A 22,667-nucleotide genomic window follows, 5' to 3' on the forward strand; every position below is an offset into this window, starting at 1 on the left:
AGAAATCACTGCATACAATAACAACATAAATCTAGTGCAAGTCCCATGCCACTCCTTGCATTTTACTCTGACTCTATCCATGGTGTGGCTGGAATAAGCTAGCTTTACTTTAAAAAGAAAACAAACAAAAAAAGCAAAAACCACAACCCATGAAAGAATGTGTTTAAAAGTCTACTGCATAAGAAGCAGCATGCTAGACCACAGACTGAAAGCACTCATTTTGAACCAGGGCAGAAAACCTTAGGAGGTACCTCCAGCACAGCATTTAAGACATCATGTTAACAGGACCGAAATTTCCACCAGGCTTATTGGTGCTCTGTGCCATCACAGTAAGAGAAAGAAGTTTTAGCAATGCAGACCTGCTGCTGGTCAGGACAGGCATCTTAAAGTATGCTGGAGTAGGTACAGATCTTTAAATCAACCTTCAGCCTTTCTTGGTTAGTAGCTGTTATCAACTTCTTTACTTACTTATTCAGTAACAGGCACATCAGGCTGGGCTTGGTCTCCATGAAAACTATTTTAACACAAAGCAGATTCGGATCCTTATTTGTTTTGAACCACAGGCAAAAAAGCAATACATTTAGTTTGCAAAAAGAATGCCAAGTGGATGAAAAAGGCCTGCAAGTTTTCCTTTCGGTCGCCCTTAGCATTTACTGTCAACTTTTCCCAGCTTGAAACCCCAATGTCTGTTCCCAATTAGCCTGGCATAGATCAGGCCAACTCCATTGACTTCAGACAACTTTTCTGGATATAGAGCATTGTGAGACAGAACAGAATTTAGCCAATATTGTCTTTTTTTTATTGTTTTACCAGCACCACAGATTTCTCTCTTTTTGGAAGACTTATCGGTTGACACAAAGCAGATGACTATGGACAACCTGTTTGATGTGGTAAACAAAAGCAAAGCCATTGCCAAAACAGCTGATGAGCTAGAAAGAAAAGAAACATGAACATTGTGGGAAGGAGAATGATGGGAAAGAACTTGAACCTTCTCCTGATTTTGGTACAGAAGTCCAAAAATAACCTAGAATATTTCCCAAATTAAAATTTAGTACAGTGTGAGAGTGTGACTTCAATCTCTACCCATGTCCATCAGAACAAATTCCACTGGATCTAATCCACTGCAAAACCAGACATAAGACATCTGCAGCCACACACAAAGTTTAGAGTTTTCAGCAGGAACAACACGCTAAGATTATCATTAGTACTGTTACAATTCCTACTGGGAAAGAAAATGTAGTGAAGGAATAAAGACTGAAATCCATTTTGTAACTATTTTTTAGGAAATACAGCACTTAGAAGTAAAAACTTACTGCCAATTTCTTTTTATTTTCTTAAGAGGAACCAGGGTTATGAACCAGAAGGTCATTAGCAGGAGATAGTTCTTTCATGGCTGAACAGAAGTCACTTTCAATTAACAGAGATAATAAGTAATTTTTATCCATTTGTATAGATTCCTGTCTACAACATTAACAGTGGAAGTAACAGGGTCATAATGAGCATTTCTTTTTGACAAAATCAGGTGATGCCTGCATCATATTCTAACACAGGATTTTAGAATTTAAATACAGATTGCTACAAGATAGATCTATTTAAGTCCTTGAAACCAATAAATACTTTGCATTGAAGACCATATGCTCAAATTTGAAAATTTGACTCCAGAAAACCTCTTTCCATGTGAGCCTAATTAACATTCTATAAATATGCAAAAACCTTAAAGGACACATTCAACTTCACTATTTTTCTGCCTAAGCATTAATGAATAGAAGCCATAAGGCTTTTTCTTTTATCTTTTTTTTTTTTTTCCCTCAATTTAACTATCAGGTATAGAGATACTGTTGCACACATCTGGACTATTTCACTGAAAGTTGAGACTTACTGGAATAAGATAAAGCAGGAAGGCTGTTTTTCCTCTTCCTACCACAACTACAGATTTGGGCAGATAATGAATCTAAAAATGTGAAGGACAGAATCTGCTTATCTGGAAAGCTTGTTTACCAGAAACACTTTACCAGAAAATGAGAATTATAGAAGATCCACTGTTGACTATTTCTTTTTATGGTAACCTAAACAATTTCACTGAGCATAGAACTTACATCCCCAAATCCTGAATATACTGTGTAGTCTGTAATGTGCCATGGGGAAAAAAAAAAAAAATCTGATTTTTCAGCTACAAATAATTCCCTGCCTTTACCTGGCAAGAGGACTGGAGAATGGGGTGGGGGCTGAGGCAGTATTTTTATTTAACTAATATGCAAAGTAAATATCAGAATTACACTCATTCATAATTGAATGCCTGTTTCCTTACAGAGCCGGGTGAGCAAGTTGGGTATTCCAAATGGAATTTAAGAGAATTTAATTATTGTCCTACAGAAAATAACTGCAACACAAAATTAAAATTCATTGCTTAGATAAAGATTTCTTTCTTGTATTTAAACTTAAATTATGCTTTAAAATATGTCACTGTCAAAGAGTGTGTGGAGCAGAACAGGATAATTTTTTTATCAAAAAAGTAGCATGATTATTGCAATTATGTTATGTTGGTTAAAAAAATTATTTCAAGGAGCTTCTGAAACTAACCTGTTGTGGTTTCATTACCTGTATTCTACTCCCACTAAAAATTAGCTCGAACACAAATTTATCAGAAGTTACTGAAGACTACAAAATAAAGCTAACAAACATACTATAATAGTGAAAAAACATATTGGTCGAAGTTGTTGTCCTGGATGGCTTCTATTTGTTTAATTAACATAAGGGAATGAACAATTTCTGCAGAGTGGAAGCATCTCCTCATTTCCAATCCAAATTCATCAGTTTAAGAAAAAAAAAATCATATAAATCATATAGCCATAAATATGTGCTCCATGGCTACAGATTCCCAGTCATACTCTTAAATCCTGAAGCAGGGCCCGAGGTCACGTACAAGGCATCCCATGTAGAGCAGCTGAAGCTCCCAGTTGTATGCACACTGGAGATGCTTTAAACTCATCCTCAAATGCACTGTCATCCTTGTTATCAGCCTGTAAGACCGTGGGGCACTCAGCTGTCAGCCCACTAAAAACCAGGCCACGGAAGGTGATGGAAAACAAGCATTAATGTGTTGTCAAATGCCAAAAGAAAAAAAAAAAAGAAAATAAAGTGCTATGTATATGGTATACAACTACTGTTTCAGTTATCTGGAGTTTTACATTTTCATATTGTCAGAACCCACTAAACTTTAGTCAAACTAGCTCTCTTTGCAAGAAGGACTGATTTACATGCAACATGGGATTTTATGACTCTAAGTTTACATCCCCTGCTAACCAAGAGAAACCTTCAATGAAGTTACAATTAATACAAGATATGCTCTTCTAAAGACCACGCTTTAGTTTTTCAAACTGTCTCTTCAGCAGTGAGAGGGCAATGTCCAGCTTTGGCTGTCTGCAGCTTTTATGTATCACCACCTGAGCTAGTCAGCCAGATTCCCTTTAGTATCAACTAACAGCCAGTCTCAGAGCTTGATTCATCTTCGTCGAAATTTCAGGCGTGTAGAACACATTAGATAACTGAAGGCCCACCAGTGCTTGCTGCACTCCACTGACATCAAAGGAGGAGAGCTGATCAGACATGTAACTGTAGTGAATTACTTCCAGCCCCCTTGTGCAGCAGTCAGACACGCTGAGGATCTGGAGTTCCTTTTTTACCTAAGCACACACAACCTAAGCCAACCATCGTAGGATTGGCAAAGACATCATATTCCACTGACTCCACTGTTGCAGACTGCTGCTCAGCTAGCCATTACTGCCTCTCTTTTGCTAATTATAAAACATTAGATATATTCACTACTCTGCCGTAGCCTCAAAGGCAAATATTTATGCTGGAATGAAGAGGAGGAAAAAAAATAAGAATGAACTGTAACATACACAGGACAAATAGTTCTGAATTAATGTTACCATGCTCTTGTTACAATCTTCTGTTGTGTGTACAAAGTGAATATAAAATCCGTCAATAGATGAAATTAGGCTGAGTTAGTCCTCATACCAAATGCTCTATGTTGTGTGGTTTGGGTCCACTTACTGAGGATGGATGGAGGCAAAGAACTTAGCTATGGAGGTAAGTCACCTACAAATTCATTTCTTTTTTGTGCTGGTGTTTTAACTCTGAATATGCTTTTGCTTTTATAATTTTTATTTCAATAAAAAGAGGAAGACAAACAAAAGCCTATCGTAATAATAAAGTGCAATGAGCAGAAAGTGACGGGAGAAGAAAGGAGTATCCCTCAGCTCCTGCCCTTACCTCTCGCTAAGTTCTTCCACGCGCTGCCCGTGGCTCAGCACGAAGCTGGACTGCGTGCAGGGGCTGGCGGGGGCTGATAAAGTGCTCTTGACGTTCTGTGCCGAGTGCCTGCGGCTCCGCCGGCGCTCCAGCCCCCTGCGCTCACCAGCACCCAGGCTGGCCCTCCTCCGATCCTTGCGCCCGCTGGGAGGGGGCTCAGCGCTCTCATCTCCATCTTCATGCCTCAGGGTCACCTGAGAAACAAAGGAAGAAGGCTGACACGGCCGCTTCAGCTACCACAGGTCTTCACACCTACGCTTAAAGATTTCCTGGTCTCAACATGATTAACTCCAGTTAGCATCACTGTTTCTACAGCTATCCCTGAAAGTCACTGTCTATCCATTAGCACAGTTTGGCAGCTCTAACATATTTATGTATCTCCTAATCTGTTTGTTTTCTTTTTAACGTGGGACCGAATTTTCAAGGAAGCCGAGCAGTCTTGGACAACTCCTTCTCTTTATATCCTTACAGAATACCTAGGTGAAGATTTGGTTTTAGTGATGTTAACAGGAGAAAACTCCATGCATTGACTGATTCAACATTTCCTCATGTTCAGACATGACACTTGTGGTGATTAAGTGGAAGGTACAATCTAGAGTGTGCTGGAAATAGCAGAGGACTAAAGCATGGTTGCAACGCCAAGTATTTCAAACTGCTGATGTGCTAATGTGAACTACCTGTTATGGTACATGAGGACAGAGATCCCTGGTAGAAACAACATAGTATCTAGTGGCTCTCATCTGAAATGCAGTCTAACATCTAAATAATCATTGTATGAGAGAGATCCACTCAAATAGGCAGAGGTACAGAAATGGTGATGTGTGCCATCAGAAGAATGCCTATCTTCTTATTTCTATTAGTCTTCTTACTCTGGTAATTCTTACCAGAAGTTTTAAAAAAAAACGAAGTGAGAAGTGAGATATCTCTGCTTAGGGTGTAAAATCTGTTTCTGTGAGAAAAAAACTGATTTTTCAGGTAAAAAAACAGGACTGGCAGATAAAAGGAAGAACCTGCATAGACATGTTTAAATTTAATTTGGTCATCAAGAAAAAGCTGGCAGCCAGCTAAGGCAACTGCCAATTCTGCAATTAAGTCTTTCAGTAGGTGCAGCATGCACAAAAGACCAATCCATCCTCTTAAGATTAATCACTATATTTTAAAAACGGCATTATACGATGATGCTTCTGATGATAAAAAAAAAGAAATAATATTATTGAGCCTTCTCATTCTCTTGTTTTTCCTAAAAATTGCTGAATATAAAGCTTAACTCTGCTAGTTAGTGAAGTGGCATGGGAATAGAATTGGTGGAGAAAATGGAGAATCAAATCTATCAAATCCTTCCCTGGACTTAGGCAGAGATGAAGTAATTTAATTTTGTCATATGAGAACACTAATTCACATTTACACTACAACTTCAGCCCAAACCTCCTAGCTCCAACACTTCCTAAAATCTGAAAGAAGGCTAATTATTAAGAAACTGGATTTCCTACCCCTAACATATAACTGCTTCAGAAGTAGATATTTTATACCTGGGTGGTAAATGTGGAGTCACTCATTACTCCATATCTGAAAACTGCATAGGATCTGGTCCAGTGTAAACTCTTAAACATGGACTTACTGGATACTGAGCTGCAGAACAAGTGGTACTTGTGAAGTTGAGCTCAGCTGCACTTTTTGACGAGCTGAATACTTTTGCATATGGGAAGAACTTCTACTTGCTCCACCATGTGTAACTAGCAGTTGCAGAAAGGAGGCTAGTAAATGTGCTGGTTTGCCTTGGACCATGCCACAGCTTTAATACAAAATGCCTCTGCATTAAAGGCAGCCATGTGCCATAGCAGGTCACATATGCAAATGTGTACAATACTTACAGCAACCAGATGTTTTTCTTTTAAAATAGGAGAGATAACCAAATTTCACCTAGGTTACATTCCCCCCCTCTTCTCAGCTTTGAAGTTTGCACAAGCTGTAAGATGCATAAAACAGGGCATGTTATGTTACCTCATAAATGTTAAATTGCTCAACTAAGTCCAAGTCTGTTCCTTTCTTGTTCAAGTGTCTCTGTGAAATAGCTTCAATGCCTAGCTCTTCCAGACAGTCCACCACATCGTAGAAAGAGTCTTGATCTGGCAATCCTGACAGAGTCTAAGAATCAAAAGAAAAACATTTAAATCTGTTTGTTTTGAAAAGAATTAAACAAAGGATTTTAGAAGTGGGTGGCAAGTGGTGCTATGTATGATTTCAATAAAGTAAACCCCATGATGTGGGATTAGAGACACCGATAGAAAATAAAAAACAAGTGGCACAGCTTTTAACAAACAACTCTCTGCACTTTGTAGAAAAATGAATAATTGGCAAAACAAATCAATGTTGTTATTTTATAAAAAAAGTATGGAAAATGTAGGTCTTCAAAATACACAGTTGGATTCTTTCTGGCTGCATTCAAGTGCAGACTTAAAGAACAGAGAATGTTAAACCATCAAACACAGGAATAAAAGCAAAGAGGGAGGAAAAAAAAAGAAAACGTTTAGCTAAAAAGAGTAAAGCTCAGTTCCTACTGATTCCATTAAATTTAGCCTTAAGAAGAAAAAGTCCAATGCACAGCTGTGTGATGTCAGGATAGCAGGAAACATCCTGCACCATGTGCCTACTGTCCTCCACACCTGCAACAACAGTCATCTTCCCTGAGCACAAATTGCTTTGTATTACAGAGATAGCGACTCCTCTGCTCACTTTCAAATTAAAAAGTCTTATTAAAGGTACACTGGCTCCTTAAATCCTATTCCAGGTTCCTACTGATTCCTAGTCAATTTATGCTGATTTTTACCGATCCTTATGCATGATGCAGAAGGACTAGTTTAATCCTGCACAGGTTGAGCAGAAACTACTGAACACACTGTGCTGCCTACCTGCAGGGCAAGGACATCCCTCACCACAGGCACCAGTCTATGCAGAGCTGTTGCTACAAAATATCTGAGAGCACAGGTTGGAAGCAACGCAGTTTTTCTGTATTAGCTCACCAGAGAGAAGTTTACTCTGAAGTAGTTTTCTCTCTCCTATTCAATTAGCTAAGTAATTTTTCTATATTGCCAGCAGAGGAGAGAAAGAGCAAGGGAAAGAGATGCAAAACTCAGGCCCTCTCCAAGGAGAGCTACATCTTCTCATGCCTGGGATGAACTGTGCTCTGTGAATACTGGTTTTTTTTTTAACCCATCTTTTTTCTAAGGTGTCTCTGAGCAGCAGAGTGCAGAAAACAGGAGCCCCTCTGGGTTGCCTCCCTGCACCAAGAAGTTTTACATACAGAAAAATGGGTCTGGATTACATGACTAATGAGAGAGAAATGGGCAGCTGATATAGCTGTCTTGTTAAAGCATCTCTTTCCTGTGATGTAAGCCATTGAAATATGTGCACCGACAATGTACATTTTAATCTTTTTTTTTTTTTTTCTAATTAAACACACCACAGCAACATTTTCTTCTTCTGTCATTACAGGATTATTAACTGGTGAAATCCACCACAACAGGAATTCTTAGCACAAAGATCAAAGATCAATTAAGTGTTAAGGTTATATGTTCAGGCTTTAATTAAGAATTTGTCTCTTTCCAGGACAGCATTTAAGCCTCTGTTTAGAACCCACTGAAGACTATGAAACTAAAACTTTAACAGTGCTGAAAACAGGTACCACACTTATTTTGTTCCTTCCTAAACTGACACCTAGCATTGAGTAAAAATCTGAGAATTTGGAAAATTAAGTCCTCACACTAAGCATTCAGTGGAACTTTAACTTGGTTGTGGAAATATTATCATAGAAAAGTGTTCAACTATGAGACTTTCACTTGCAAATGCAAGACATGGACAGCAACTATTCTGACCCAAATGCCTTCATGCATTTGGATGAAGGATAAGATGTTTTATCTCCAAAATGGTGGAGGAACAGTCCGATCTTCTGAGCATTTACTTCCTAAAATAACAGGATATTATCTTAATGCTGATATGCAGATCAGCCACCTTAAAGTATAGCTTTTTTAAAATCCAAGGTAAGGCAAGCTGTAGACTGGAAAAACAGCAGCATAAGGTAGTATTTACTGGCAACTGCTGCTGTCAGCAGCCTTTTATTGGTTATTATAATTTTAAATCACACAGCAGTGTAAATCCAATTTTCACTGCATGTTGTTGACCAGAACTGGACAACTGAACTCTCAATAGAAATAAACTATTTTTTCTTTGCACAGTTTGTCATTACACTCACAGATGCACTTTCAGAGCCTTAAAGCATATCAAATTCAATTTCTAACGACTCCAAGAAAAATAACAAAGGTAATACTGGAACTGTGCATAACCAGAAGTATCTGCACAGGGATCATTCTCATCTAAGAAATTCATTAATGCCTAAATCCTCACAAATTAAGAGAGGGTTAATAAAATATTGGCATAACTAAGTTGATTAAGCATCAACAAAAAAGAGGGAGAGGATAAATGAACTGGAGTAATTCTTATGTTTGGGCAGATATGTTTCTGCTCTGGAGCAGGAAGTAAATGGATAAGTGTCTGTAAATGGATACACGAGAAAGAAAAAAGAGTACAAGCATGCTTCCTCTTAAGACAAATCCTTCATGAGGACTCTGCCTGCACTGAAAACTTTGACATTTCCTCGTCTAGAGAAGCTGAAACCATTTGAGTCTTCTTTGTATTCTCTGTGGGGTAAAAAATTACAAGTGTTACATGCTGCTTGATGATTTCTCTATAATCATGAAAAATATCCCATTAAAAACATCATAAAGCTGCCCATAAGCCAGATCATAATTATAAGTGTGGATTTGTGGGATTCCTCTCTTCCTTGATCTTCATAACCGCCTTGCTCCTTTGACTGTGACATGCTTTTTCTTTTTGTATGTTTTTAAAGAACTACCTCCTCCTAAAAATAGCCTTAAATGTACTGAAAAACTCAGACTAAAGGAATCAACTACAGGATAATATAAAAGCATTAGCAGGGAAAACCTTTGAGGAAGTTAAATGCCAGGTAGGTTACAAGTCTGCAATGATGAAAAGAACTATCTCAGAACGAGGAATCAGTACACAAAAGAAGATGTAAAGCAGAGACATTAATGACTAGTCACCTAGGCTTTAACAGCAGCTACACACAGAAGAATATATAACTGGTGATGCTTTTCAGAAAGAGAACAGCAGTAAGGTAAGGTGGTCTTTTAAACTCAAGAGGGACTTTACTACTGTGGAGTCAGGAGCAAGGGTGACTATAAGCAAAAGTACAGTAAGATCAGTAATGTCACCAGGACAGATTAGTCTCTCTCAGACATATTTGCCAGAAAATAACAGTCATTAAGAAATCATTTTATAAAAAGAAACAAACTAACAAAGACCCAACAAAAAAGCAACTCACAATTCCAATCATGTAGTCAAGAGACCAATAAGCTGGCAGTTTGGTGTATAGCCCCCATGAACAAACTCAGCACCTTCAAGTGAATACAGTGAGTAATAATAATATTTCCTAATACTCTGCCCTATTAAGTATAACCATAAACCACACAATCATTTTGTTTGCCAAGAGTATGCCGGTTTTCTGTGTTCTTTAAAAAAAATATTCTTTAAGTTTAGTACCCCCTACAATTTGTCTATGACTAGATGCTGATTTTTAAGGAATTTACACTCATAAATTTCTAACTTTCAAGAACTTTCTATTTTCTCCCTCCCAATAGCATAAGCCAATATTTCAGAAAATATCTGACTTTACTGGAAAAATATGACGTGTAAATCTGGTAATCAAAAAATTTAAAAAAAAAAAAAGTAACCTTACTTTTTTTAAGCAAAAGCACTTTTACTAGCACTCAGACCTGTTAAATTCATCACATTTATATCACAGAAAAAAAAAATTCAACTATAGGAACTAGAAAACTGTACACAACACAAGCCTTTGTGAGCATGTGATCTTTTCACCAGCACTTGCTTTTCTTCTCTCCTTGGTTAGTTGATCTGTTGAGTTACTTGGTCGTGTTTTCCTTTAGCACTGCATTGTCAGAGCTGGGAGAGGAGCCATGTCAGACCACAATTCCACACAACATCCACCAAAATAATACCTCTGCTCCCAGCTGCTGCAGCACAAGTAACTGTGTTGATTGATTACAGCTTGTCCTGCAACTTCTTTGTGACAGGTCTCTTCCATCATATACTCTCATAAGGGAAGTTCACAACACAATTGAAAACACTAATATTATCTGCACCAGTCATGCTAACAAAGTAAACAAACCTTGTTAACCAAGGTCATCGTATAAACCAGTAGTTCTGTATCAACCCCATCCTTCTCCTCCAGTATCTCCATGATGTTGGACCATGGCTTGGCTCCTAGAGGAAAAGCAGAAAATATTGGTTACAGTGATCAAAATGGAAAGCCACATAAAAAGCTTCTACTTATCCAAGAAGTAGCACAAATTGGAATATGTGCCCAGGTGAAAGCTTAAGCAGAAAGATCCAGCTTTGTCCACAATCTCCCCTACTCCACTGAAAGCTAAATTAATTTAGACAGTGAAAACTACATTCCAGCCTATTGCAAGGATATAAAATACGGCAAGTGGACTCTCTACAAAGGTAGCAAAGGTATCTCTACCTTGAAGATGAAGGAAGCTTTGTTAGCACAGTGTGTCTGACCAAAACTCTAAAAATCAGGTGACAGGAATTTTACCCAGCCTATCATAGGTTCATATAGTATTTGATAAATCTTCAGCAGAGACCTACGTGCTGTGCTTTCAGTGCGCCTGCTGCTCCTATTTCTAGTGCTATTCCCGAGTTGTGCTGCATTAAGGTAAGGCAGGTTAACAAAATATCGTGGCAGAGAAACAGTTTTCTCAAATTACTGTATGTCTTGGGGAAAAGAAATGATCAATGAGGGAAAAGATTTTTGCTGTGGCTCTTCCTCAAAATACTTTAATAGGAAACCTACCTACAGAAATTTCAGATATCATTTTCCACTAAGAAAGGTCAGAATTTATGCTTTTAGATATTTGCTTGATTTGCATATTGATTTGAATTTGCATATTTCTCTGATGCCTGAACCCTAAATGTTTAGTGAGTTACTGTGCTAAAAACATCAGGCAAGCAACTCACCACCCACACTCAGCCTCTTGTGGGGAAGGTAACTTGTAAAACCATCCTATCTCACTTGACTGAATGGCAAGATGTCTGTATGTACCAAGTTTTATCTAGGAAAACTGAAATAAATAACAAAAGACTGCAATTCAGTGTTTTGTTTGGAGTAGAGTTAAAGGTGAGGACTAAGCAGAGAGCTAACCTTAGCCTAGAGATACACTCAATTTAACTACACAACGTAACTGTAACAGTCTTTCAGTTTCAGAGGGAAACATGCAGGGTATTCCAACAGTCCACATCCCCTGAACACTATACAGATGATGAGAGTTTGAGTACAATCAGGTAGCAAAATGCAAATGTGCCATCACAGCCACCTCTTGCTGACTGGTTGGTCATCCCAAGTCTAAAATCTCTATTAGCCTGTAACAACCCTTGCTTATAAAGATGATATCATATATGCACCCTGCTACACAGACATAAAATCTCTGCTAACCAAGGATCTGCATTTCCAAAGCAATGGCAGTGCACTGCATGGAAAAACCTGTCTAAACATGAATGTGCAGACAGCAATATTGCTCCTTTTTTTTCTCCCCCTTCAGACAATCTCTGATCTTTACTACTTGGTCAGGACTTTTTTATCTTAAGCAAAGTCAAAGGAAGAAGAGGATTCACTCTCAGCTCTCCAGATGTATCTATATGCATTCTCAGTTAAATACTAATTCAAATAAATGTCTGTAATGAAAATACACTAGACACCTCTTTACCAGATTCTCTATATTGCCAGACATTCTGTGCAGTATATGTTCAAATGTCATGTGGAACAAATTCACTCAGCTTGCAAATGATATATGATCAGCAGGAATGATATTCTCAGTAAAAAAAATGTTTTCCTGTGGTTTTCAGTGAAAAAAAAAAGAAAAATGGAAGGAAATAGGAAAGAGAAACAAAATGGGGAAAGCATGAAAATCTGACTCACAATAATGCCATTTGGAAAAACAGTGAGTTGATAACAACATAAAAACATAATTATTTAGTCCACTGAATTTTTCAGTGAGAGTCCTTTGTTATTGCAGGTAGGTTCTACTCTTACTGGAACAATCTTGTTTTTTTTTTTAGGTGGCATCCATGTGGGGTTTTTCCCCCTGAATGTCTCAATAATTCTTCATTAGCATAAAATAATAATATTAATTTCATGGTCACTTTGCTGTTTTCATGCAAGGATTATATGTAATATTCTTCTAGCAATGCTGCTATTTTATTTCAGAATACAAATTTTAAAAATATTGTTGATTGGGCACACCTGCTAGTGAGGCAGCCCTGTAACAGCTCATCTATCTTTCAAAGGCTTTCTTTATGTTTTGTGTACTAAACTTCCAAAATCTAGGCTTAAATTCCAAATTTTTCATCTATTCCCTAACTACAGCCAAGAGGAGGCAATAACTTTGACAGAACTATTCCTATTTGTACTGGGTTAAACCTTTCTTTCAAAAGCTATTTCCCCCATTATTACCTCAATCTGGACAGCCAAAAAGTGAATGTGGAAATAGCTGTAAGGCCATCCATAGCTGTAAGGCCTTATTCCACCTGGGATGAGGCAGTTCTGCTGTGGAAGTTGTACCATGAGCTTACTGCTTTGCTGTCCTTCGGTTAATATTTTTGCATATATATAGTGAGAATCTATAGTTTCCAACCTATGATCCATGCAGCATTAGACATATATGCAGATCTAGCTCAGCTTCCCCTTTCAGAGCTCCCCCTTCCAGAACCTGTCCAGTCCAGCATGCTTAAAGTGGAAATAGACCTGTTCAGATTAAAATCATAATGAGGAAAATTGCATTTGAAAGGAAAGGTTTCATCCTGTACATACTGGAGAAGCTCTGCCAAAGTCATTGACAGTACTGCCTCCTCTTGATTCTAGTTAGGGAATACGTGAATTTCCTCCTTCACCAGATCCTGATGTAGAAAAACGGTGCTATAGAAGAATGGTGATATAGCATCCTCGTGATTTTTCTGGGAGCAGATGGAGATGTTTCTATAAGGTTATGACTTTTATACAAGACTTGTGGCAAAATCAGTGGGAGTGGTGAAATAGGCTCAGTAAAGTGAAACGCAAGAGACTGAGTTTTGTGTGTTTTCCTGCCTCCTAATGGGTAAAATGAGAACTGCTTTACTGCCCTTTAGGACCTTGTCACTTGAAAGAGCTCTTTATCACAGCTATTCTGACAGGGAGGCTGCAGCCTCAACTCTGATGCTACTTGCAGTGTTATGAGTTATGAGTAATGAGTAACCATGCATGGTGTATAGACAAAGAACAATGAGGTTGCAACAATTAAGCTAATATTAAACTAATATAGTCTATTTTCTGAATAACATTGCCCATTGTTTTAAGTCCCAGTCTTTTCTCAGTTTCCTCTTTACATGTTTTTGCATATTTATTTGAATGCTTTTTTTAATGTCATACACAAAACCTTCACAGCACAACTACAAAACATCTGCACAGTTTGTATAAAGCACGAAATATCTTACACAGGGGCAGAACCTTGCATGCGAACTGCCACCAGTTTAGAGAGTGTCTGTCTCCAGCAGCTGTAGGTTGGAAAGTCAGTAATACTTTTGGAAAGAGCCTGACATCTTGTACTTCTGGCTATTTATATATGAATGAACTTAGATCTTTCCATTGTACCTACTGTACATGAGTTAATTTAGTGGAATCTAACTATGAATGAAATTTCTGGAAAAGCAAAGAACAGATAATGAGAGCCATTTGGCTTTAATCTTTATCCTAAAATATGATTGTGATAAAGAAACCCTAGACAGCAAAGTGCAATGCCAGCTCCACTTCCACTTTGCAATCTAGTATGCTTAAACTGAAAAGAGACCAAATTCCTCTGAAGTGCTGAAGCAAAAAGCATGGGAGAAGGGAGGAGCTAAATGAAAGTGCAAGCAGAAGCTAGTTCCTACATGACAAGGGCCATGCAGTTATTTCTTTATGGTCTGCTTGCACCTTAGAGTACAGCTGGTGTTTCCATGGCTCTCTGTACTCCAATTTGCATATGTATGTATTCACACATAGAAACCACAGATGGGATCACTTTGAAACCAGGCTGAATTAATATGGGGTTCTATAAGTTAATCATGTGTGGTTACACATGTTGAAGAATTACGTCATATCTCATCACCTTGTATGTACATGAAACATCAAACTTTTATCAAAGCAGTGCTGAACTTAATTACATACCTGCAAGATTTATGACAATGGCTCAAAAAAAGGCATTTTCTTTCTTTCTGTTTTTTTCTCTTCTGTTTCATCAGTCATTAAAGGCAGGTACTTCTCATTTATAGGCCACTAATTTAAAATTATAAATTAAAATACAGAATATCTACATCTAAAAGTGAAGGGCTTTGATATTGTATCCCACAGCATTCTTCTGGAGAAACTGGCTGCTCATGGCTTGGGTGGGTGCACTGTTCACTGGGTAGAAAACTGACTGGATGGTTGGCTTAGAGAGTGGTAGTGTGTGGAGTTCAGTTCAGCTGGCAGATGATCACTCCTAGGGGTCCCCAGGGCTCAGTGCTGGGGTCACTCCTGTTTAATATCATTATCCATGACCCGGATGAGGGCACTGAGGGCAGCCTCAGCCAGTTTGCAGGTGACACCAAGTTAGATGGGAGTGTTGATCTGCTGAAGGGCAACAAATCTCTTCAGATCTGGACAGGGAGAACCAACGGTATGAGGCCAAATGTATGACGATCAACAAGGTCCTGGTACTTGGGTCACAACAGCCCCGTGCAGTGCTGAGGGCAGAGCAGCTGGAAAGCAGCTGGAAAGCTGTCAGGAAAGGATCTGGGAGTGCTGGTCAACAGCAGCTGAACATGAGCCAGCATGTGCCCAGGGGGCCAAGAAAGCCAATGGCATCCTAGACTGTATCAAGAATAGTGTGGACAGCAGTGCCAAGGAAGTTATTGTCTCTTTGTACTTGGCACTGGTGAGGCCTCATCTTGAATCCTGTATTCAGTTTTGGGCCCCTCACTGCAAGAAGGACACTGAGGTGATGGAGCATGTCCAGAGAAAGGCAATGAAGATGGTGAAGGGTCTGGAGCACAAGCCTTATGAGGAGTGGCTGCAGGAGCTGTGGTTCTTTAGCCTTGAGAAATGGAAGCTCAGGGGAACCTTAATTCTCTACAACTCCTGAAATAAGGCTGTAGCCAGGTGGGGGTTGTCCTCTTTTCCTGGTTAACAAGTGACAGGATGAGAGGAAATTACCCCAAGTTGCATCAAGAGAGGTTTAGGTTGGATATTAGGAAGAATTTTTTTTCACCAAAAGGGTTATCAGGTTTTGGAACAGGCTGCCCAGGGAAGTGGTGGAGTCACCATCTCCAGAGGTATTTAAAAGCCATGCAGATGTAGCACTGAGGGACATGGTTTAGTGATGAACTTGGCAGTTCTGTGTTAATGGTTTGACTCAATGGTCCTAAAGGTCTTTTCCAATCAAAATTACTTTGTTACTCTATTATATTGATGACCTAAAAAGGGAACTAAATATAAAACCAGAAAAAAAAACGGAAAATAAAGTCTCTTAAGGAGCTAAGTACAATTACTTAATGAAAATAATTTTTAAAAATAGGAAGAAGGAAAAACTGGGTATTTGGGCTAAGGTATTTGCAAAAGTTCATAAAATAATTTACTAAAGCACAGGTATGAGAATTCCTGTAAAACCTCTCATTATGCTCTTAACATGCTCATCGAACTACATGCACCAGTTTTTGTGTTGTTACTCAAGCTGTTTTATTACTTTAGGACATGTAAATGATTGTCTAAGACTGCTCTACAGATAGAAAGGAAATACTTTGTTTCTCCTTTTTCTTTAATAATGACTTTACTACCATGTTGGTAGATATAGAGAATTTTGAACTCATTGATAATACCAGTGAGTTCAGAAAGCTGATGAAATATTAAGAATGACTGAAAAAAAGGAGTCATAGTGCTCACAGGTATATGAATATTATAATCATATTTATGCTTATGACATTATAAGGTTTACTGCTTTTAATTCAAAACACCAACTCACAGAATCTGCTGCTTTGAATTGCCCCTGCCTGTTTCCCTGCTATAAGAGATAATTCGGGTTTTTTCTTTTCAACCCATTCTGATAACTGAAAGCAAAATCTGGCTCCTTTTTCCTATTTCTGGCACCACCTTTCTCCCCAACCCCCAACATTTTCTTGTTTCACTTTTACCATATCAAGTCTCTCAGACAAGTTGAGTATTGAGGCAGTTGCTCCACAGAGGGAAGCTTGCTTTCAACCTCCATGTTTGAGACCACAACAATCGATCTCCTAACCTCAAAAACTCTCCTTGAGGCAAAGGAATGTTTTGCATCAAGAGAGAATGCCCCAGGAGCTTAGTGATGGCTTTGTGGGAAGAACAAGAAAGAACCATTTTTGTTCTATTTATTTGTAAAAAATACAGTATACATATTCAAGTATCTTTCACGAGCCTGAAGAGTAACAGATTTCATAGTATAATATCTGCTCAAGGGCTTTATTTTAATGTAACAACAGATGGTTTTGTTTTTACTATAAAGCCTGTACTATTACTGACCTCGTCTTTCTCTTCAAAGGGATTACACTGATTAGATATCATTTTCTCTTCTAAATCAGAGTGCTGCTTCCCAGAAGGAAGTAGAAAGATGGTCTTGCCCAAAGGAGCCTCTGAGTCAGAAGGTAAGGGGCAGGAGAAGGAGGGGAGTTTACTTAGCACGTGGGTGCAGGGAAAGGGCAGTGACTGGAACCCCAGGAGGTAATCAAGTTCCTCAGTTTTCACTCTTCACTTTCTCATTATAATGAATTATTCAAATAACCTTAGATTATACAAATTCTTAAAAAATGCTTTTAAGAAATGAAGGGTATGTTGGACAAAGCAGGCATCAATAACAGCAACTCTAGAAACACTGAAAGCAGTGATGAAATGCTACCTTGATCTCAGCAGTGCTGGGATGTTGCAACCCCCTGGTAAGGCTACTCACCTCTCTTTTCATCCACAGTCAATACCGCCTGGATCAAAAGCGGTGCATTGGACTCTGTGTACTCCACAAACACCAGCAGCAGCTTCAGTGCTGTCTTTACCACCAGGCGAAACTGGAAGAAAAGAGTGCGACTTGTCACTCTCCAAACCACAGCATTCCCAGATGTGGCAAATCACACTGGCCAAGAGGCAAGCCCAGAAGTCCACATTTGGTAGAAACACACAAACAGAAGAGATTAAGCTGTGACAGCACTGAAAAAATGGAAGGTAAACATCTGGCTGAGAATTTCATACACTGGACAGTGTTCTCATAGGGAATCCCCACTAGTCAACGAATCCAAGTGAAAGCTTAATACTGCCACAAATAACAAAAGGGCGAACATCCCACCCCTGCAATCCCAAACACTGCTGCCCGAAGCTTGATGTACACAGAACCTACTGAGCTAACAAAGCATATATTTCTTTATTTCTCAACACATTTATTTCCTCCTTCAGCTCTGAGCCATTAATCCCATCATGATGCTGTATGATGGGACGATTTCCTCCTTATGCTTTCTTCTCTTCTTATAATGCTACTATTTAATCCGTAAATTATTAAATAGATTGATCTTCACTATTATATACAACTTGGGAGGAAGTATGTTTAATCTCCAACTATCCCATCCTGTCACAAAATGTGTGATTTACTGGGACTAAGCATTCTGCCTGCAAGTTTTCAAGCTCAAGTTTTTGTACATCCTTAGGAGTGAGTGTTCATCAAAGACTCAGCATTGGTAAAATGGATCTACTAGAATTCAACAGCCAAACTCCATCTATTTCACCAAAGAGCTCCCATTTCCAGAAAGGATCATTCAACTAGAAGAGCTGAGTAAGATTAGGGATAATCAAGTCTGATTACTTGGCATGATCAGGTATGTGAAAAACCAACTCTGCTTGAGAAGAGGATTTTTTAATATTCTACATGCTGAGAGGGCTTTTACTGGGGGAGTTGATACTGATTCAAATTTGCTATACTTTCAATCTAAATAATGGATTATTATACTGTTTCTATCAATATTGAGTAATTCCTATTTCCAATTTTTTTTCAAGTCCTCTTAAAACAACTCTCCTAAGAAGTAAAAACTCACTATTAATAACTTTATAGATATATACATGGTTGCAGGACAGTGACTGTGTCTATATTCCAAAAAACACTGCAAGTGCAACAGGCATAGACTCGAGCTGCTGTGCTCCCATAGCCACTCATGGAGATGTACTGGATCTCACTTGAAGGTAATGAGCTAAAATGCAGCTTGATGCTGTAAACACACAGTTCAGTGTCAACAGTGATCCCAGCTATTTTCCCTAGTTTTTTGGGGCTTACCCACTCATGCAGAATTGACCTTAATGTCAGCAATGGCACTACTGGCAATGCAAAATATTCTGCTGTTGAAACTAGACTTTTTTCATGTTTTATGTGTTGTTAAATTGCTGAATTTTATGGCTGACAACCAGGAAATCCCAGTGACAAAACCGACCAGGTCCCTTAAGACCCTTGGACAGTTGTATTTGCAGTGGTACTGCTGCAGTGATACTTCACAGATACATGGGGTAGGTAAATTAAAGAAATTGAAACCTGATAACACAACAAATCACTTCCCCACAACTGCACTATACATCTGTCTATTTGCCTGTCAGGCCAATACCATGGTGTTGCTGGTCTGCAGTGGCACTTCTCCTAGGAATCAAGTTCAATTGTATAATAAACATACTGAAAGAATTTCCAAAAAGTCTCCATGTTTTTTGTAAAGTTACTTTGTAAATTGGAATTACATCAGATTACTAAAACAACTCTAGCATTAACATACTTCCCAGATAACCATTTACATACTACCTACTAAACTAATTAGGGTTTTTTCCTTATAAAGAAAAGCTCATATATTACTTTTGATGGTTCTTAAAGCCTCAAGTCTCAGCCATGTGGTGACAATAGGATGAATTTACACCAAAGTGCTGCATGGCAAAGTTCCCATATGTCTCCATTTGACAGCAATCAGTGGGGGACACACCAGGCTTAAGTCTGTTTTTGCAAATCTTTTTCTTCCAGGAAAAAGAACCTTTGGCAGTCCCTTTGCTCAGATTATTGCCTGCTGGCCATGGCAGCTGCTGCAATAAGGCGCTGGTCCCTCTGCACCTGCCACGCTGCAAATCCTGTGAAGCCTCAGGGCAGCCCACTGCAGTTGCACCAGACCAAGGCTCAAGCCAGCTGATTTCAGGTGCTGATTTCAGGTCTGCAGGTATCAGCTTCCTGTGCTTAACAAGCTAACAGATGGTTTGTAAGGAATAAACTCAGAAGCAGTCCTGGAGAAAAAAGTGATTAGGGAAGCTGTATTTTGCTTGCCATTTAGGTCCTAGAAGGACACTCTTAAGTTCAGTTCATCAAGTTGCAAATTTTCAGGGCTTTTCCAACTTCTCACAAAAGAGTCAATTAGCCCTGGAAGTGGCGGTGCTGTCCACTGAATATGCATATCATGGCTGCTTTCTTCTTGCACCAGCACAAACACTAGCTTTGAGAAAACCTGCATTTAAAACAATGCTGTTTCCTGCTTAATAGAAAATGGCATTTGGGACTCCTGTGGGAACTTTTAAGCCTGCCTGCTGCTTTGGACACTTTGGGCAAGGACAAAAGCAAAACACTATAGTCCTAGGCTAAGCTACACAATGCCTATACTGAGGACTTACCTAGCTACTCATGACTCACACAATCTTTGTGCTCATCCTGCAGTGATTCTCTAAACTGCATCAACAGTGCTTCTTGACAGGAGCAGGCAATCATTAAGTAGCTGCACTACCCCTAGGAAACTGAAGTCTTCAGCCAGCCAAAGCCCCTCCGAGACATCTGATAGCCTATCACACCCAGACACAAAAACAGTCCAGGGCCTGACATGCTCACACTAAAATCAGCTCTAATTACCCACTGTGGCACCAAGCAGTCTGTGAAAGGTTTGCTCAGGGATACCTGTTGGCAGGACCCATGTGAAGCACAGGGAATTTTTTTAATGTGGCCTCATATACTATGTCCAATCTGTTAAATGTTCCCTTTGTGACCACCTGTGGGCCTGAAGTTCCCATTTGTAAGTAACTATTTGCCAAAGTGGGAGATCCTCACAGCTTCCTGTGTGAGTTCTAAAATGTGTTTGCAGGACATACTTTTCAATTAATTATATAGCTAGTTTGCAAATAAAATAACTATATCTCAAAATTGGGAGATTGCTATACAGGAAAAAACAGCAGCAGTTCACTGCTTTCTTGTTTCTTTTGTGAAGTCATGGGACTTTTTGCCATTTACTATCATTTTATTTCACATGATTTACCCAGATGGCACAGCAATGGGAGCAATAGAAACAAGTTTCATATTTCATTCATGAGCAGGTGAATCACTAATAATCTGAATCGGTGTTAAAAACTTCATGAAAACTTTTAAGACTGTGGGACTTTTTCTTGGTACTCATTTACTATTGGAGAGGGGAACAACTGCTTTATGAATCTGCTTCAATAGTCACAATTTTGTTAAAACCCATGGGCCAATCACTTCTACTCAAACAGGACTAGAAAGGCAACAAAAGAGGTAGACATGCTAACTCAAAAAAGCCCTATAAACATCACTTTGCAATAATTGGCTGTTCTAATGAAATCCAAATATCCATTTAAATATTGCTGCTTAGTTTAAAAAGAAGGCTCATTGAGGCAATATGCGTACTTACTGGCTTGGTAAAATAATTTTTTAACAGTTCCAAGATTAAATCAGGATTCTTGAATAACCAAACACTGAGGCATCTATTAAGCTAGAAAAGAAAGTTCATGCTGTGTTTTTGTATCTTGTGCAAGCCAATTTATAGAAAGGAAATGATGTTAGCATCTTCTGGCTAAAGATAAGAACAAGCCAGCAACGTAAAAGGAAGAAGAAAAATTATAAACCTTTTCCCTCTGACTCGCTTTACCTTATACAGTGCAGTTTGGCAATCCCTTTCCATCTTATCTCTTTATATTTAGACAATTACAGACTCAGGATACCACACAACAGGCTGCAAAACTCATGCCTCATGGAAGGGCTTATCGCAGTTGTTAATCGCTTGTCTGGAAAGGCTTTAACCTTTACAAGGAATGTTGTCACAAAGTTCATTGACTTAAGAGACCAAAGCAGTATTTGTGGAGTTCAGATTGAAACATTCAGGATTCAATTATTTTTCTTTTAAAAAGGAAGAAAGTAAAAAGGAAATTGAATAAAAATATTTTACTTGGGGAGATGTAGCTATTTTGGATTTACGTTATTCAAATTTAAAGGAGAAATAGGCATTGCATTTTTAAATAAAGACTAACTACAGCCAAATCCTCTGAATACTAATCCAGGAGCAGACTTGGACTTACTGTAGGTCAGGTACTCATCCTTTTTGTAGGATACAGCCAGGCAGAGCTGCAGCTAAAGAAGCACCCAGTGCAGCCAGTGTTCAGCCTGCCAGGGAGAGGTGCACAGGGAAACTGGAACCCTTCTCTCTCGTGGGGTGCAAAGATGCCCCCAACTTCAGATCTAGTGCTGCAGAAAAAGCCCATTGGCATCTCACCAGCACCTGCAATTGGACTCAATTTCATGTTTTGCAAGCGAATAAAATCACCTTCTGTTCACAAAAGGAGTAAAGGTCTTCCTGGAATGGAAGGTTTTCTATGTATATTTAAATAAAATACATTCTACATATATAGAGTGTATTTATATAAGGCCACTATTTTTTATAATAAGCAACAAATATATAGAATAAATATTAATATGATATGGTAATATTTTAATATATAATATTATTATAATATATTGGTTTCCTTTGTAATAATCAAGAAAAGGGAAATATAAATATTGAGCTTGAGAGACTCTCAGAGTAATAATTTAAGTTGGAATGGCCCTAATACGATTTTCCTTCTTATCTTAGGTGAAAAATCCAGTTCCTTTCCTCATATAGCATGTGCTCTATCCCATCTCACCATCATGGTGATCCCCACTGGACTCACTCCAGCAGATAAATCTCATATTGGGGAGCCCAGCACTGAACTCCTGAAGTCCTGATGCAGCACCAAAGAGGGAGAGGCACTTCCTTCAAGACAGTGGCTACGCTCCCACCAGCCCAGCCTGGGATGTGTTTGGCCTTCATTCACACAAGGGCACACTATTAATGCCTGCTCCAATTCATATTCTCTTATTCAG

The 22,667-nt window shown here is 38.7% G+C and overlaps 1 protein-coding gene across 7 annotated transcripts in view; it reads right to left on the minus strand.

Moving 5' to 3' along the window:
- Positions 1–22,667, minus strand: part of FHOD3 (formin homology 2 domain containing 3) — a 368,733-nt gene that overhangs the window by 104,182 nt on the left and 241,884 nt on the right. For all 7 annotated transcript variants that reach the window (XM_021543138.2, XM_077785050.1, XM_021543129.2 and 4 more), the window contains exons 7-10: positions 17,439–17,550; positions 10,577–10,671; positions 6,316–6,459; positions 4,276–4,508 (exon numbers count right to left, since the gene is read on the minus strand). In XM_021543138.2, coding sequence (XP_021398813.2) covers positions 4,276–4,508; positions 6,316–6,459; positions 10,577–10,671; positions 17,439–17,550 — 584 coding nt within the window. The remainder of the gene's footprint in view (positions 1–4,275; positions 4,509–6,315; positions 6,460–10,576; positions 10,672–17,438; positions 17,551–22,667) is intronic.

The sequence above is a fragment of the Lonchura striata genome, chromosome 1 (assembly GCF_046129695.1).
Source record: "Lonchura striata isolate bLonStr1 chromosome 1, bLonStr1.mat, whole genome shotgun sequence".
Taxonomy (NCBI): Eukaryota; Metazoa; Chordata; class Aves; order Passeriformes; family Estrildidae; genus Lonchura; species Lonchura striata.